This window comes from Oreochromis aureus, linkage group 7 (assembly GCF_013358895.1).
Source record: "Oreochromis aureus strain Israel breed Guangdong linkage group 7, ZZ_aureus, whole genome shotgun sequence".
Classification (NCBI taxonomy): Eukaryota; Metazoa; Chordata; class Actinopteri; order Cichliformes; family Cichlidae; genus Oreochromis; species Oreochromis aureus.
Genome location: NC_052948.1, coordinates 48,659,796 through 48,675,090, shown reverse-complemented (window position 1 = coordinate 48,675,090; position 15,295 = coordinate 48,659,796). Strand labels below are relative to the sequence as shown.

The following is a 15,295-nucleotide window of genomic DNA, read 5'->3' as shown; positions in this document are numbered from 1 at the left end:
GGTGGTATGTCTTACAGTACAGTCTCTGCCCTTCAGGGTTATAAAGTCTGGAAATGTTTTTAAGGCACTATGGATGTACACAGTTACACATTAATACACATTTTGGGAAAACAAGATCACATCTGTGTGCTACTTATGAGACATCTGTCAGCACCCAGCTAGCTTATCTTTCAGTGATTAGAAGTGAGAACAGTTACTCATCTGCTTTTCTTTGTATTCTGTCAGAAATATACTGTTGTTAGTGGATACTCATATTTACTGGCAACCTTGTTATGTATATCTGTTTAACTCAAATATCTAATCACCCAATCACAAGGCAGCAACTCAACATATTTAGGTATGTAAACATAGTGGAAATGAATTGTTGAATGAATGAAAGTTCAAAATGAGCATCAGAAAGAGTAAGAAATACAGCTGAAGGTGGTGCGGTTGGCATGGTTCAGAAACTGCTGATCTGCTTGGTTTTTCCACACAAACATTTCTATGGTTTACACAGAAAATGTGTAGTGAGCAGCAGGGAGAAAAATAACTTGCTGATGTCAGAGGTCTGAGGTGAATGCTTTGAGCTGATAGGAAGGCAGAAGTAACACAAATGAGCACTTGTTATAACCAAGGTTTGCAGAAGAGCATCTGTGAACACACAACACGTCAACCCTTGAAGGTGATGGACTACAGCAACAGAAGATCACACCGAGTGCTACTCCTGTCACCTATCAACAGGAAAACAAGTTTAAATTAAGACAGACTCACCAAAATTGGACAATAAGAGAAAAACGTTGGTCTGATGAGTCTCGATTTCTGCTGTAACATTTGGGTGGTAGGGCCAGAAGCCGGTGTAAACAAAATGAAAGCTTGGTTTTATGTTGACTTGTATCAATATTTGACAGTTGGTGGCAGTGGTGTAATATTTTCTTGGGAGACTTTGGGACCCTTAGTACCAACTGAGCATTGTTTAAATGTCACAGCCTACCTGTTGCTGACCACGTCCATCCCTTTATGACCACAGAAGATGCTGATGTACACTCTGATGCACAATAACAAAACAGAGGTTATCATCAGAAAATAACAGTCAGTGAGCGCTGAAAAGTAAAAAAAATTGAAAATCTTTCTCTTTTTTGACCACCTTTGTTTACGCAACGAAACGGGAACTCCATATTTTTATTCTAAAAGATTCATTCATTCCTTTTGAAACATGAATTAAAGGCTGTGAGCAAGTTACAGCCTTTTGCTGCATGCATAAGCCGTTTTGGGAAATGCATCTCCGGTGGTAATAACTTCAAAAAATGTTGCAAGTAATGTGCCAGAGCATTGGAGAAAAACTGCAAACCTCCAAGCTCTGCCAGGGATCTTTGATCAAGAAGTGGAGTGATGGAGATCTGCATCATATGACCTAAACCCCATAGTTAGTTTGGGATGCAGAATGAAGGAAAAGCAGCAAATAAGTGCACAGCAGACGTAGGAACTCTGTCACCACCTGACTGAGAGACTAAAGAGTGTGCAAAGCTGTTTAGATTGGTTTAGACGTCTGTATTTTTGTAGGTGAGTGGAGGCTTCTTTGGACTCAGGCCGTACTTATGTAACTCCCACAGCACCGTTTGGCAGAACATCCAACTAAAGAGCCGACTTCAAAGAGATTCATCATGCCCTTCAAGGCACCTCCCCAGTCAGTCACTACTTAATATTCCAGGTATCTTCCCTAATCGCTGACCCATCAGGATAAACCTAACACTGCCTCCCGAAGTGTGACATTTAACCTGTCGCTTTTGGTGGCGTGATACTTTAAAAAGAAGCAGCAGTGCAACATGTGTCGTGAAAAGTATCCCATGGGCACCATTTGTTTCTAACAATAACTGCCGAGGAGTGACGAGGACAGCTGGCCGTGAAGGGCCTCACACACATGCACAAGAACAGCACTGTTTTTTTTTATAATGTCATGTGGTTGTGTTAGAAGCCTACCTTGGAACACTGTGGATGTGGTCCACACCTTTAGGTCCCTACATCCATCAAATCCAATGACACCCTCTTCAAGGAAGACTATATATAAAATTCCTCAATCACCTGATTAACAGAATTAAGCGAAGTGCTAATCAGCTGATTAAAACTTTTTATAGCTTAATGAATTATGGACAAGCTCTGCTTTAGCTTTCATACCACATTTTTGTATTGTATATTAATGGTAGCCCCTTTTTAGAAAACTTGCACAGTCAATACACATAATTTTAGTCAAATAGAACTTTTCCTAATCAAAAACTATTAATTTCATTACAACGGCGTTATACACATTATGCACTTACAGTTGGCAGATACATCCAGACTAATTTTAGGGTTAAATAAGTGGTTATTTAGGATTTATTAAAGCTCAATCAGACGGGTATCTCATTAGTAAAAAGTGACTGGAGAGCTGCTAACGTTCCCATCCCGGGACTTTAGGTTTTTTCTGAAATAATAAGACAAGCTGCAAAAGGCATAGTGTCTCTTGCTTTCATTAAAAGCTGTGCGCAGTTATTTATTGTATTCTAAATTTACATCTTTAAAAAAAAAAATCTGCCCATGTCTTAGAACCGTTATGAAAGTTAACAAAATTTCATATACATCTCATTGCATTTTTACATAGAGGATGAAAGTAAAGGCATGAAGGTGGCATGATCCACATCAAGGCTCCAGAGTCAGGAAACAAACATGAATAAATAGAAGGTGCTAGTTTAGAGAGAAAGGGTGTTAAATTAAAACAAAAACCAAACAAAAAAAAACCCTCCTGCGTGAAAAGTCTCCAGGTCCTGATATTCAGCATCAAAAGCATGTGGAACGGTGTGAAGCCTGTACAGGAATGATGGAGAAAGTCGAGACTTTGCACTCATCGATAAATTCAGAAGTATACTGTGACTTTAGTTTATAGCTGAACAATACCAGCTAGAAAAAAAAAAAAAGCAAAATCAGAGAGGAGCTTCTTTCTTCCGTCTCTAGTTTCCCTCTGATGCACCAAAAAAGGCGAGAGCGGGGCTGAGAAACACACTGCAGCAGAATCGAATAGTTTCTCCTTTTTAAATACTTCAAAGAAAACCTGACGAAATACACTTTCAGATTTCACCGTCTTTGTCAAACTTCTACACTTTCAATACTTAACCACGTCTGAAATAACCAGGGATGCACCGACGTATCTGGACTACTATCTCTAAATAAGACAGCAGTGACCTTTGTTCGCCTGTCATGTGACATTATGCATTTCAAACTGGAGAGTTCCTCATTTTATGTAGCACGAAAGCAAAAACAAACTAAACAACAAAACGATCAGTGCATCCCTAGAAATGATCATTTAACAATTGTGAGCTTTGGGATTTTGAAAAGGTTTTAATGACAGGGTCATTAAGTCATGCACGCTGCAAATAACTGCATGCGGTAGTTAATGGTAACCCATCCAAGCACTTTATTTATTAATAGTCATAAACACACACAGCAGCTTCATCAGAGGAGCCTGTGCCCTCTTCACTTTTTGAATGTGGAGTATTTATACGGAGAGCCGTTTGCATGTCACAGGAAGCAAAGGTCTGCCACAGCTGCCTGTAACATTTACCTGATAAAAGAAAAGTAATGTGGATTGATTATCGACTTCATATATATTTTATATAGATTTATATAGTTCTCTTCTCTCGCTCACTTGCTCGCGTCGCGCACTCACACATTTATCCCACTTGCTCTCATTTATTTTTGTTTACAATATAACAAATGTGGTGACAGGCCTGAAATTACAATCACCAAAAACAAACTCAGAAAATCAGGGGGCAGGGAGAAAGGGTGAGGCTGGGGGTGGGGTAGGCTGGGGTATGGGGGACTGCTGCTGCTGCTGCTGTTTGCTGCCCATCACTGACAGTTGCAGCACGGAGGACACAGTCTGCTTGATGCTCGGACATCAAAGAGGCGGCGGCGGAGGCTCCTTCCCCGTAGAGCTGCTCTCTTTAAGCTGGAGGTTCTCCAACGCCACATCTAAAGGCATGATATCCACGCAGCCCATCGCTCCGAAGTCGCCGAAGTCTCGGCGGTCATCCTCATCTGAAGAGGAGCTCTCTTCGTGCATCAGCGTGGACAAAAGCAGCTCCTGGACAAACAGGCTGCGGTCGGCTCGCTCGCCTTCTAGGAACTGCCGCTCTGCTTCGGACATCTTGGGTTCATTCAACCTAAAGAACAGTTATATTCATTAACACCCACACAGGTAAGAAACGTATTACTGTACTAGGAGGTACTTTAACTAAAAGCAGTAAGAAGGACTCCGCTGAGGTTACAGTTTGCATGTTTAAGCTTGGTGACAATTTTTGTTTCTTAATGCCTAAAAAGTTCATGAAATGAAAAAAATGATCAACAATCTACTGAAGTATTATTTCCGATACTATCTCGTGCACCAAGTCAGAGAACTATTTTCTACTAGAATTTATTTTGGTTTGTTTATCACAAGCCAGAACAGCAAAGGGGGATGGTTACTTCTCAAATCCTGTGACTCTTCTCCATACTTTTCTGACAAATATTTTGAACTGGGCGATAAAGCTGTACATTCATAAATACATATATAGCCAACTCAATGGGCAATGAGCAAAATCCACATGCAAATTTAGTCTATAAGTGTTTAAACATAAATAACATGTGAGGCGTGAGGACTTTTGGACTGACTGTCGACGTTTCCTCAGAGTATCAAATCTGAGAGAAACACTGTGACATGAAAGCAGCCCGTCTAGACAGAGACGGTTCCTTTCCATCCAGCCCCTGATGGTGCTGCACTCAATTTGTGTCAAGAGCTTTGCTGACCTGCTTTTCTGGAAATAGGCCAAAAAAAGTATCCAGCTGTAACCTTTTATAGTTACATCGTAAATAATTCAGTTACATATTTTTCCTCAGTCACTGCACCTTACTAAACTATAAAATGAATGTGGTTGTAATATAAATCGTTACTTCCCAACATCAGTTATCACCAAACTTACTATTTACCATCAAAATACTTTATTATAGCAGTCATGTGTTGTTGCTGGATATCTGTGTTCTGACAGTCTGTTAGCAGAAACACATGGATTTATAGGCAAACTCTAAAGTCCACCTCCTGCTCCACTCACCGTGCTAATAGGAACTGGGAGCTGTGGGACGAGGACGCAGGATTGCTTTCACCCACGGTGGTGCTGTTGGCAGTTGCTGTGCTGGGCTGGGGGACGGCGGTGCCGGTGTTGCCCGGGTTGTTGCCGCGTCGCGTCGCGTGCCGGCTCGTCTCAACTTGCTGTCGTGCCGCCTGAGCTTGCTGCCGCTCCAACTGCAGCTGCATCTGGAGCTGCTGGAGCTGAGAGGCTGAAGGTCCCGACGAGTTTATTTGCCCTCCTGCAGCACGCCGCACACCTGACAGCTGAGACAACAACTCTGCAGGAGACGGAGACGTGCACACACACACACAAACACAAAGAGGAAGAAGAAAAAAGGCTGTTTGTTTCTAAATAAAACAGACTTTTAAAAGACAGCATAAAAAGAAGAAGAAAGATTCAGTCGTGCATTTTTTGCAAGCAACACAGTATGATGATTAAAAACAAAATATGGTACTTCAAAATGTGACTGTCTAAACTGTTTCTTGACAACCATCTATAAATTAGGCACACCCTTTACTTTTGCTTCTTCTTGCTAATGTCTGACTTTAAATAAAAAAAAATTTAAAAAAAAAATACTGTAATCTTGATGCTATAATGATCGTAGCAGATATATTTCTGCATGTACTCTTCTCCTCTTTCACATCTGGGCCAACCTGATTGAAACTTTGTATTATCTTCATTTCATCATCCCCCTGTGAATGTGATGTTACATTCTCGGTTTGCGCATCCTTCACACGTCACATTCAATGACTGGTCACTTGTACACAACGATTGCCAAAATTTGTATCTGCGATTGAATTTAGCTTGAGTCAGCTTTGAATACAGAATGAAGAGTTTTGGTTTCGGTGTGTTGTGTTTCTTCAGGGCCCGAGATAGCAACACAAAATTAAAAGTTATTTGAAAAAGTTGAAGATCTCACTAACTTTGGATGCAAATTCTCACCAAGCCTAAAAAAATGCTCCTGTTAACCACCAGGACTGGATTGTGATCTACTGGGTTTTGAACCACGATCATCCTGAGTGGACACTTTTTTTTCCCCCCACGTCACAAAACTATGACACCATAACAATGTCACTGATCACTTGCAATGACAACATTAATTACAACGATCCAGGAACACCACCAACATCAGGATATCACTTAGACTGTATAATTAATGTTGCTGCATTTTTGGGGAACATTTCTGCATTTTGCAAACAGTGTGGGTAAACTCCTGACGCTCACCTGCGATTGGGTCCATTGCCTCTCTGTTACTGGGGGTGTAAGTGGAGCTCTGTGATGAGGAGGATGAAAGTCCCCCTGTGGAGCCGCTAGTAAAGTGCATATTTGTCCGTCGTGCTCTGGGGCCGCCCAGTCCTCGCCCGGGGTGGAACATCCTGCGTACATGCCGCACACTGCTGGACTCATCGTAAAGGACTGTTAAGGTTAAATTCGGTAACAATGTGTACACACACAGAAGAATCTTGCTATTTAAAACAATTCATGTAGAAAAAAAAGGCTTATTTTGACACTATTGTGTGGTTAAATGAAAAGGATATTAAATCTCTTGGTGCTCTGTGTTCGAGAGTGAGGTGAGCTGTGAAGTCATCTGTGACATGGTTGGGATCCCCTCCGGGCAAGGCAGCGCATATTGGACAGATCTGAAAAAGAAAGATAAAGATCATCATACAAACTGGCATGTCTGCAGCCAGGCAGCAACTCTTCTACCTCACAAAAGGTTTAGGGTATTTTATATATTTTAAATATACGTACATACATACATACATATAAGTAAAAGCTGTAACTGTTAGGCTAAAGAATATACTTTATTAAACTACTATTACCTGGGGCGCCTCTGTCAGTGCACCCCAGGGTGGCTGTGGCTACAACGTAGCTTGCCATCACCAGTGTGTGAATGTGTGTGTGAATGACTGGATATGTAAAGCGCTTTGGGGTCCTTAGGGACTAGAAAAGCGCTATATAAATACAGGCCATTTACCATTTATTGCCGTTAACCTTTTTTGACCAGTCAGGGCCAATGAGTAGAAAATTGACCAGTTCTGGTCACTGGTCAATCACTTTGTATGAATCTAAAAAAAACAAACCTTATGCTAAAGAAAATGAATCTGTACAGGATAAATTAAACAATCAAAAAGTGGAAAATGCTGACTTCATTTTATTTCCATTTCATCTGGCAGTAATAGTATTTGTGTTCCTGATGACTAAGTTAAATAATAAGTTAGCTCTAGTCATGCGCTTCAATGGCATCTTTTCACCCCCGCTCTCAAGTAGCTGTTGGTCAGACAACCTACTAGGCAGCCAGGTGTCAGCAGTATGAGCAGCCTGAGCCTTTGTCTTGCTTTGCTCAGCAGTGGAGAATGCTCATAAAATGTCACTGATAGCTTAAGTGTAGTAACTGAGAATTACAATGACGACTAAATTCAGAGCATGCCAGTGGATAGCAGTGGTAAACTAGGATGCTGGGGATGCTTAGAGAAATGAGGACATTTCTAAGCTTATAATAGTACACAAAAGTCTACTGAGCAGTTCTGTTTGTGCAGTCAGTGCACTCACCACCTCCGTGGAAGTCTCTGAATGCTCCGAGGTGACATGCTCCTGTAGGGATGTCTCCGTGAAGCCCATCTTGCCACAGTAAGGACATGTGAATGACTGTGGCTGCTCTACTGAAAAAGTGTCTCCTCCATAGTACAAATCTGCAAGGAGATGGTCAAACACAACAGCTCTTATTGATGTTCATGATTATTGATGATTACTTTCAATAATCAACAATATTTATCGCTGAAAATGTGACGAATGGCTTGTAATCACACTTTGGAGTCCTTAGCAGTATCAGCATCCTGTACAACAGGCATGGCGATTATGCATATAGTCAGAAACCCACAGAGTTAGGTCTTTACCATAGTCTACCCTGGTTAATATACACTGCATGGGGTGCTCTGTGGTGTGCCTTGTTGTCGTGGCTCCGCTCTCGTAGCACGACGCGCACAGGTCGTAGTCGTAGCAAATTAAACACTTGAACCGTCTTCCTCTAAAGTTGCCCTTTAAACACGCATCGCAGCTCACACCTGCAAAACAGAAATGGAGAATAGGAAATAAAACACGTGGACCTGACAATACTTTCACAAATTCCTTATAAAGGCGTCTCAGAGGCTGACTTTGAGAAGGCGATCCCATATCTGCAGGCCAGTCTCACTTACACAAGCATGTGTTTTGGAGTGGCACCAACCAACAAGTGCCAGCAATGAAGAACGCTGACATTCCAGCAGACTTCACAACCAACTCAGATTTATCTGAAAGCGGCTTTCATTGCTCACTTTTAACACAGTTCACTCTTTTTCAGGCAGCAGGCTGCTCCTTGTTTTTTGCCCCCCCCCCCCACCAGATCGACAACACCTAAATTGGTTGGGGGGGGGGAGGGAATGGGCATAGGCAGAAAGGAGAAAAAAAAAGCTGTTTTCAATGAGACATCATGCTGACATTTCCTGACATTAAAGACTGCCTTATTTGGCAAGTATTAGTAAATATATAAACAAGTATATTACAGAGGGAGTTTTCTCTGACTCATCCCACATTTAACAACAGAGACCTGAAGGAACAATATGCACAAAAGATATCTGTTATTAAACAGATGCTGACATAAAGAAACCAATCAAACTGCAACAGGCCGCTTTGGGAGTTACTTAGAGGCTTGGTTATACAGAAGCAAGCTCAACAGGATAAGTAACTGAGTACCTTGCTTAAAAGGAATTTTAACCACCTGCATAATCCTAGTCTCAGCTGAAAAACTAACTGGTCCAGCAGAGGACCACTAAGCAGATTAATAGACACCTCTGTTGTACCTTGAACATATAACCTCAGATAATTCACCCTCGGTCCAAGAATGGTCAACAAAGCTCCTGCGATCATGTCTGCATTATAGTGCTTCTTTTAAAACTTCTGAGGCAATTTGACGGGACAACACCTGGCAGGTCTTGAAATGTTTGAATGAAATTAACCAAAACTGAAGTTTTCGGTTACACTCATCGTAACTTAAACCCTGCTTAAGAGCAGGCTGCCAGTTAGCCAACTTAGTTACTGGTTATACAGTCAGAGGCCTCAGACTTTCAGTCTACTTGATGACAGTGCATTCGCTAACAGCAGTGTGTGACCAGACGGGACAGTATGGCGCAAATTCAATACCTCCAAGCTCTTAATGAACAAATACTCTGAATATGAGCAAAATGTTGTGACAGCAATATCGGGATGTAACACGCTGTAGCACTAATCAGTGCCGGTATAAGTAACGAAAAAGTCACAGGTAAACCAACGACTCCTTGAATTAGCATACATTAGCTTGCTCGCTAGCCCGGCTAATGTAAGGTAACGCAGTACCTAGCAACGGCTAACTGCTGCTCTGCTGCCGTATCATTGCGAACAGGTTGAGTGAAGTAAAAACGCTCCAGCCTCGATTTAGAAAACACGAGACAGGTGTGTAAAGCAGAAATGCTGACAGTAAACACACACGACAAGGGACAAGCCTAGTAACACACGGCGAAAAGCGCAACAACCCTCTCAGACATGAGCAAGCAGTTAGCAAAGCTAGCCCCAGAAGCTAGCTGCTCAGGTAATGTAGCCTTCAACCGGGGCGCCGTGGACCTGTTTATCAACTCACCCTCATGTCGGGACATCCTACAAACAGCGACACAGCCCCCTCCTCGGGCTCCCCAACACGTCTAATGGGGAACGATGCAGTTTTTGAGTCAATAAACTGAAAAATCCTTCACCCTGGTCTGTTTTTTCAGGCAAGATGGATCCCCCAGCAGCTTACAGTTTGTACTGCTTCCCCTCCCAGTGTCACTTATGGCTGAGTGCTGTGAATGAGCACTAGGCGGCGCTGTCTGCTATAAAATCACTCGACCCGGACTGTGTTGCTGTGATGCACCAATTCTTTAACCACATTTTGCCTGAAACATAGCATAAGTTATATGTGTAAACAAAAGAGTTTCTCTCAGCATAAAAAACAAATACATTTTTAAGGGCCTGTGTCCCAGATAAATCCTTTTGTTCGTGACATATGGCTGAGGTTATTAGCATATTAGATTGCTTGCATTGCATTTTATTTGTCCATTACTTTTAGATGAACTGCTTCAGTGCATACTCCTTATTTTGTCATTATAAAAGAAAACAACAATATATAGCTACACTACAGGACAAAAGTTTTGGAACATCCCAGTTTTTTCTCAGTTATTTATTGCAATTCATGTTGTTAAAGTCCAATGAATAGCTTCAATGGTACAAAGGTAAGTGGTGAACAAAATGCTAAGGTTACCCAAAAGTGAAAAATAATGTACATTTCAGAATCATAAAAAAGGCCTTTTTCAGGGAACGCAAAATGGGTTAACAATTTAAAGCTGCTCTGCAGCAATGGAGGTTGATCAAGCTTCGAAAGCTGATGCTACTAATTCCTACAGGTGTTCCAACTTTTCCAGGTTACTTACAACCCCCTTTGTCTGCATAAAATCAGTGTTGAAACACACTGTGGTACCATACCCTCGTGAGCATCAGTTGAACTGTATTGTACTGCAGAAAGTAGTGTGTTGCTACAAAAATGGCTAGAAAAAGGCAATTAACAATGGAAGAGAGACGGACCATCATAACACTTAAAAATGTAGGTCTTTCCCACAGAGAACTTGCAAAAAAGTGTCAGTGAGCACAGTTTCCTTTACCATCAAAAGGCACTCAGAAACTGGCGCAAACTGTCACAGGAAGCGGTCTGGCAGACCTAAAGCCACAACTGAATCAGAGGACAAGTTTCTGAGAATTAACAGCTTGTGTGATAGGCAGCTCACAGGACAACAGCTTCAAGCACAGCTTAATAGTGGTCATAGTAAGCAAGCCTGAGTTCCACCTGTGAAGACAAGACTTCAAGCTGCAGGTTTGACAGGACGAGTTGCAGCAAGAAAGCCATTGCTAACACATCAGAATAAGACAAAGAGGCTTGGGCCATGAAACACCGCCACTGGCCTACTGAAGACTTCATCCAGTCAAAGGGTACGAACTAAAATTAACCCACAGGTTATGTATTTATGCATGAAGACATGGTTAAAACCACCTGAAGTTTATGGTTGGCATAGTTGATGGTGTTGGTCTAAGTATTTTAGAAACTGCTGATCTGAAAGTTTACTGGGATTTTTCTGCGACCATCTCTAAGGTTTACACAGAATCATCATAAAAAGAGAAGATAACCATTGAGTGGCAGTTCCCTGAATGATGAATGTATAACCAGACTGCTTTGAGCTGATGGATCCATCTGGCCTTGTATCAAAGGTTCTGGTTGCTGGTGGTAAAATGGTGTGGAGGATATTTTCTTGGCACACTTTGGGACCTTCAGTACCAACTAATCATCATTAATACACCACAGCTACCTGAGTATTGTTGCTACCCATCTTCTGATGGCTACTTCCAACAGAATAACACCACATCTTGAACATGATAGTGAGTTCACAGTGCTCAAATCGGATCCATAATCTCCAGATCTCAATCAGTTGAGCACCTTTGGGATGTGGTTAATGACAGATTGGGAGCAGTGTATTAAACAGATCACAGTTCTGCTGTGTGTTTTGTCTGAACAAAATGCAAGAGAAATGGTGACGTTCTTTATAAAAATTATTTATTTTTTTGTACATCAGATTTAGTTCATATATCTGTGCTAATGAGGACACATACACTCTGACAAACCAGTGCATTACAATGAAGATTTCACAGCAGTGTAGAAGGCTGGGCTGGAGCTCACTTTGCTTCCTACAGTTCCTCTGAGTTGTTATCTGTAAGTAAGCTCTGACCGAACAAAGAGAGGTGAACTCCACCCTCGTGCGTGAACCCAACGTGGCCACACAATCCAAAAATTGACTAACAGCTACACATTCTCTATATACAATTTATTACATGTGCTTTAATGTCAACAGTGGAGTGAGAGCTGAGGAGTATTAAGAAACAGAAGAACTACCTCTTATTCTTGCTTATCTCCCTCAGCATTAAGACATAATTACGAGGGGGAAAAGCTACAAAAAGAGGCTAGAATATGTTTCTCCTCAATTCAGATTATAATCTCTTCTAAAATATCGGACAGCTGTGCAAACTTTGGAAACAAAAAGGTACAAATAAGGTACTTTAAAGCAAGAGAAAGCCTAGAGTGTGCTATGCTTTGTGCACACTACAGCCACCAGAGAATCCCTTTACAACATAGAGGAAACTAGTGAACAGCTGGACATATATTTCTAAACTGGATGATTATTAAGTTCCTATTTTGCAAGTTAAAAGGAAATCAAAGTATCTGCTGTGATATCTCAGCCTCGGCATTCAGAACACAGTCATTCAACAGGTTCGAAATATCATTGTCAATCAAATGAAACCGAAATAGTGGATACAAACCCTCGTCTTTATATATATATTTCACTACGGAGTAATTATACTTTCAATACTTTTCATCAAAATATACCATTATTTACATATCTGCATACATCTTAGCACTGAAAATGTGACAAAACCATATAATTTTCTCGAGTGTAAATTGTGTATATTTATGTCATTATTCATGATATTTGTAGCACCTGAGCGAAATCATTTCTCTGACCACCGATCTGAAAACCCCCCAAAAAACAAACAAACATTAAATTAAATCCAAACACGATCCTGTACATGTTAAGCTTTACATTTGTGACCAGATATATTTACAGTACAATCAAAGATTTGGATTTTGAAGACGCGGCAGTCTGTATCTCCATGGTAACCGAGGTGATGACAGGTTGATTACAGACTGAAACTTTTCTTAAGTACAAAAAAAAAAAATTGCATTCAGGTTTTGGTCTTTAACAAACATTTTGACATTAAAAATGTGCCATTTTATACTGTTTAAATTCAGCAAGAACAACAACTATTTAATACCTAATACAGTGTTTCATAAACCTAATCAAGCAGAAGAGTTTCACACAAGGGTGTAAGCTATCAGACAGACTGGTCCAACACATGGAAAGTTCACATATTGTCTCAGAAGCGTGCTTAAAAGTAGCTTAGGCAACTTTGGATCCTCATTGTGAAAAAACCTGAGTATTTTTTTTGCCTCTAAAGCTGGAGTGCAGCTGCAGGAGCTCTGAAGCCTTTGGGCTTCTGCTGTATGTCACAGAGTTAGTTGGTTAAATGGTGCTTTTTTGGCCAACTTGGTGCCTTGCAAGTGATGGTCTCCTCCGTCCCGCCTCTGGCTCCTCTTCTTGAACTGCTTGATGGGACTTGATGCGTACTGTTACTGTTTGTTGGTCATGTCGAACAAATAGCATGTGCAAATACTTCTGTACAGTCAGTGTGTTCGTCTCCGCGTGTGAGCCAGTTTCATTTCGGCTCCAGTGTTGTAATCTAGCGCTTGGAAAATCAAAGAGTTGAGAAGTATTTGCAAGCTTTACCTGATAAATGCCAGTGCAGAAAACAGTGAAGATAATGCTGTTTGTTTTGTTTTGTTTTCCAGGCAGTCATTGTGTCACAGCACTAATATCAGTGGGTCTTATGGCGTTTCCTATGTCTGTCTGTTAGTTTGTAGGTCCTGGTGGTGGGTGGCTGTCTGGATACTTCACTCTGCCTCTTCCTCCTTTGGGTAGTCCCTGGATTTTCTCTTGAAAAAGCCAAGCTGGAGGAGCAGAAAAGTGAGTCACAAAACTATTTAAAACAGAAAAGGATACTTTGACATTTTTGGACATATGCTTATTAGCTTTCTTGCTGAGAGTTTCTGTCATCATCTGTCTTAAAATCAGGATTACAGCATAAACTTTACAGAAAACATCTTGCGGTTACCACGATTTTCCCTGCTAGCGCTATGGCCGTAGATGTTTTGGCTTTTTGGAGCCAGAAGTGATGATCTTGAGACAAAAGTTTTATCAGCCAACAATATAAAGCCCAAACACACATAATATAGCCATGTTAATTGTTAATTGACCATTTGAAACACTTAAGTTTTTTAGGCATCCATCCATTCTCTTTCACTTATCCAATTCAGGGTCATGGGGGGGACAGGAGCCTATCCCAGGGTGAGAGTCGGGGTACATCCGACGGTGCAGGGCTAACACAGAGAACCATTCACACAGCTATAGGCAATTTATAATCCTCAATTAACCTAATCCTACTAATTGCATGTTTTCGGACTTTGCAGGTACTCTGGAGAGAAGCCACCACTGTGATGTAGCAATGCTAACCACTATTCCACCACAATTTGTTTGAGTGTGCTCTGCAGTGACAAGATGTCACATGGTCACAATGATTTGAAATAGTTTGCAGAATATTACCTTCCACAGAATGAAGATAACGAGTGCTAAGATGAGCAGTCCTATCAGGATACTGATGATAATGATCCAGAACGGGATTCCTCTGACAGTATCTTTGGAAACCTGGATACTAACCTGTTTAGAGGAATAATACAGTACATACTCTAAATATACACATATATGTAAACATACATAAGCATTTAATGATAATGAGATGTCACAAGCTTACTATACCAGAACTTTCTGACTTACACTTCTGGTCATGTCGTTGCTGTTCACTTCAAACACGTCCTTCAGCTTCCTGATGTCCAAAGTCCCGTTCACCACCAAGTATAGACCGGAAAACTCGCTCTGTAAAGATAAATATTTAAATATTTTCCTTCCTTTCTGTCCATCAATCAGACCGCTGTCAGCCTGCTTTTTTTCCAATACTATATTGTATTTATTATTTATCCCAACCCATGAGAAAGAGCTGGTCAGAGACAGCCAGACAAACCAAAAGCACCCAGCGACGTCGCATCTCAAAACGTACCTCGATAAACGTAGGCTTCCACAATCTGAACGCCATGTTGAGCTGAGCGATCTTTTTGCCTTCAGAGATCAAGCAGCTAAACGATTCAAACTTTGTGTGGCTGTCTTGCTGCAGAGCAAATTAAACACGTAAGATGGGTGCAGGAAGAGTTCAGCGATCTGTAGAACACGAATGTCATCACTCACCAGCAGGTAGTTACTGAGCGTCTCTTTTTTCGGTTTCACCTCTTTAACCTCTGGGTTAATGTTAAAAGGATTGATCTGTCCTTTTGACATGTCACACATCATCTGCAGAGTAGGGAGAAAACGACATGAACGTCGGTCTGTTTCTTCGCATACGCTTGCATATCCATGGAAGCATAC

At 41.2% G+C, this 15,295-nt stretch overlaps 2 protein-coding genes across 2 annotated transcripts in view; both read right to left on the bottom strand.

The window, feature by feature from the left end:
• Positions 1-3,400: 3,400 nt before the first annotated feature.
• On the bottom strand, positions 3,401-9,956 carry kcmf1 (potassium channel modulatory factor 1). Its single transcript, XM_031754564.2, has 7 exons — positions 9,766-9,956; positions 8,012-8,179; positions 7,668-7,807; positions 6,653-6,754; positions 6,339-6,522; positions 5,097-5,391; positions 3,401-4,172 (listed from the first exon to the last, which is right to left on the bottom strand). Exons 1-7 carry the CDS (start codon positions 9,779-9,781, stop codon positions 3,908-3,910), a joined length of 1,170 nt encoding a protein of 389 aa, XP_031610424.1. The 5' UTR covers positions 9,782-9,956; the 3' UTR covers positions 3,401-3,907.
• Positions 9,957-11,746: 1,790 nt separating this feature from the next.
• itga1 (integrin, alpha 1) overlaps positions 11,747-15,295 on the bottom strand; it is a 62,572-nt gene continuing 59,023 nt past the window's right edge. The window contains exons 26-30 of the mRNA XM_039614810.1: positions 15,119-15,220; positions 14,934-15,041; positions 14,654-14,752; positions 14,423-14,536; positions 11,747-13,770 (exon numbers count right to left, since the gene is read on the bottom strand). Coding sequence (XP_039470744.1) covers positions 13,714-13,770; positions 14,423-14,536; positions 14,654-14,752; positions 14,934-15,041; positions 15,119-15,220 — 480 coding nt within the window. The 3' untranslated portion in view covers positions 11,747-13,713. The remainder of the gene's footprint in view (positions 13,771-14,422; positions 14,537-14,653; positions 14,753-14,933; positions 15,042-15,118; positions 15,221-15,295) is intronic.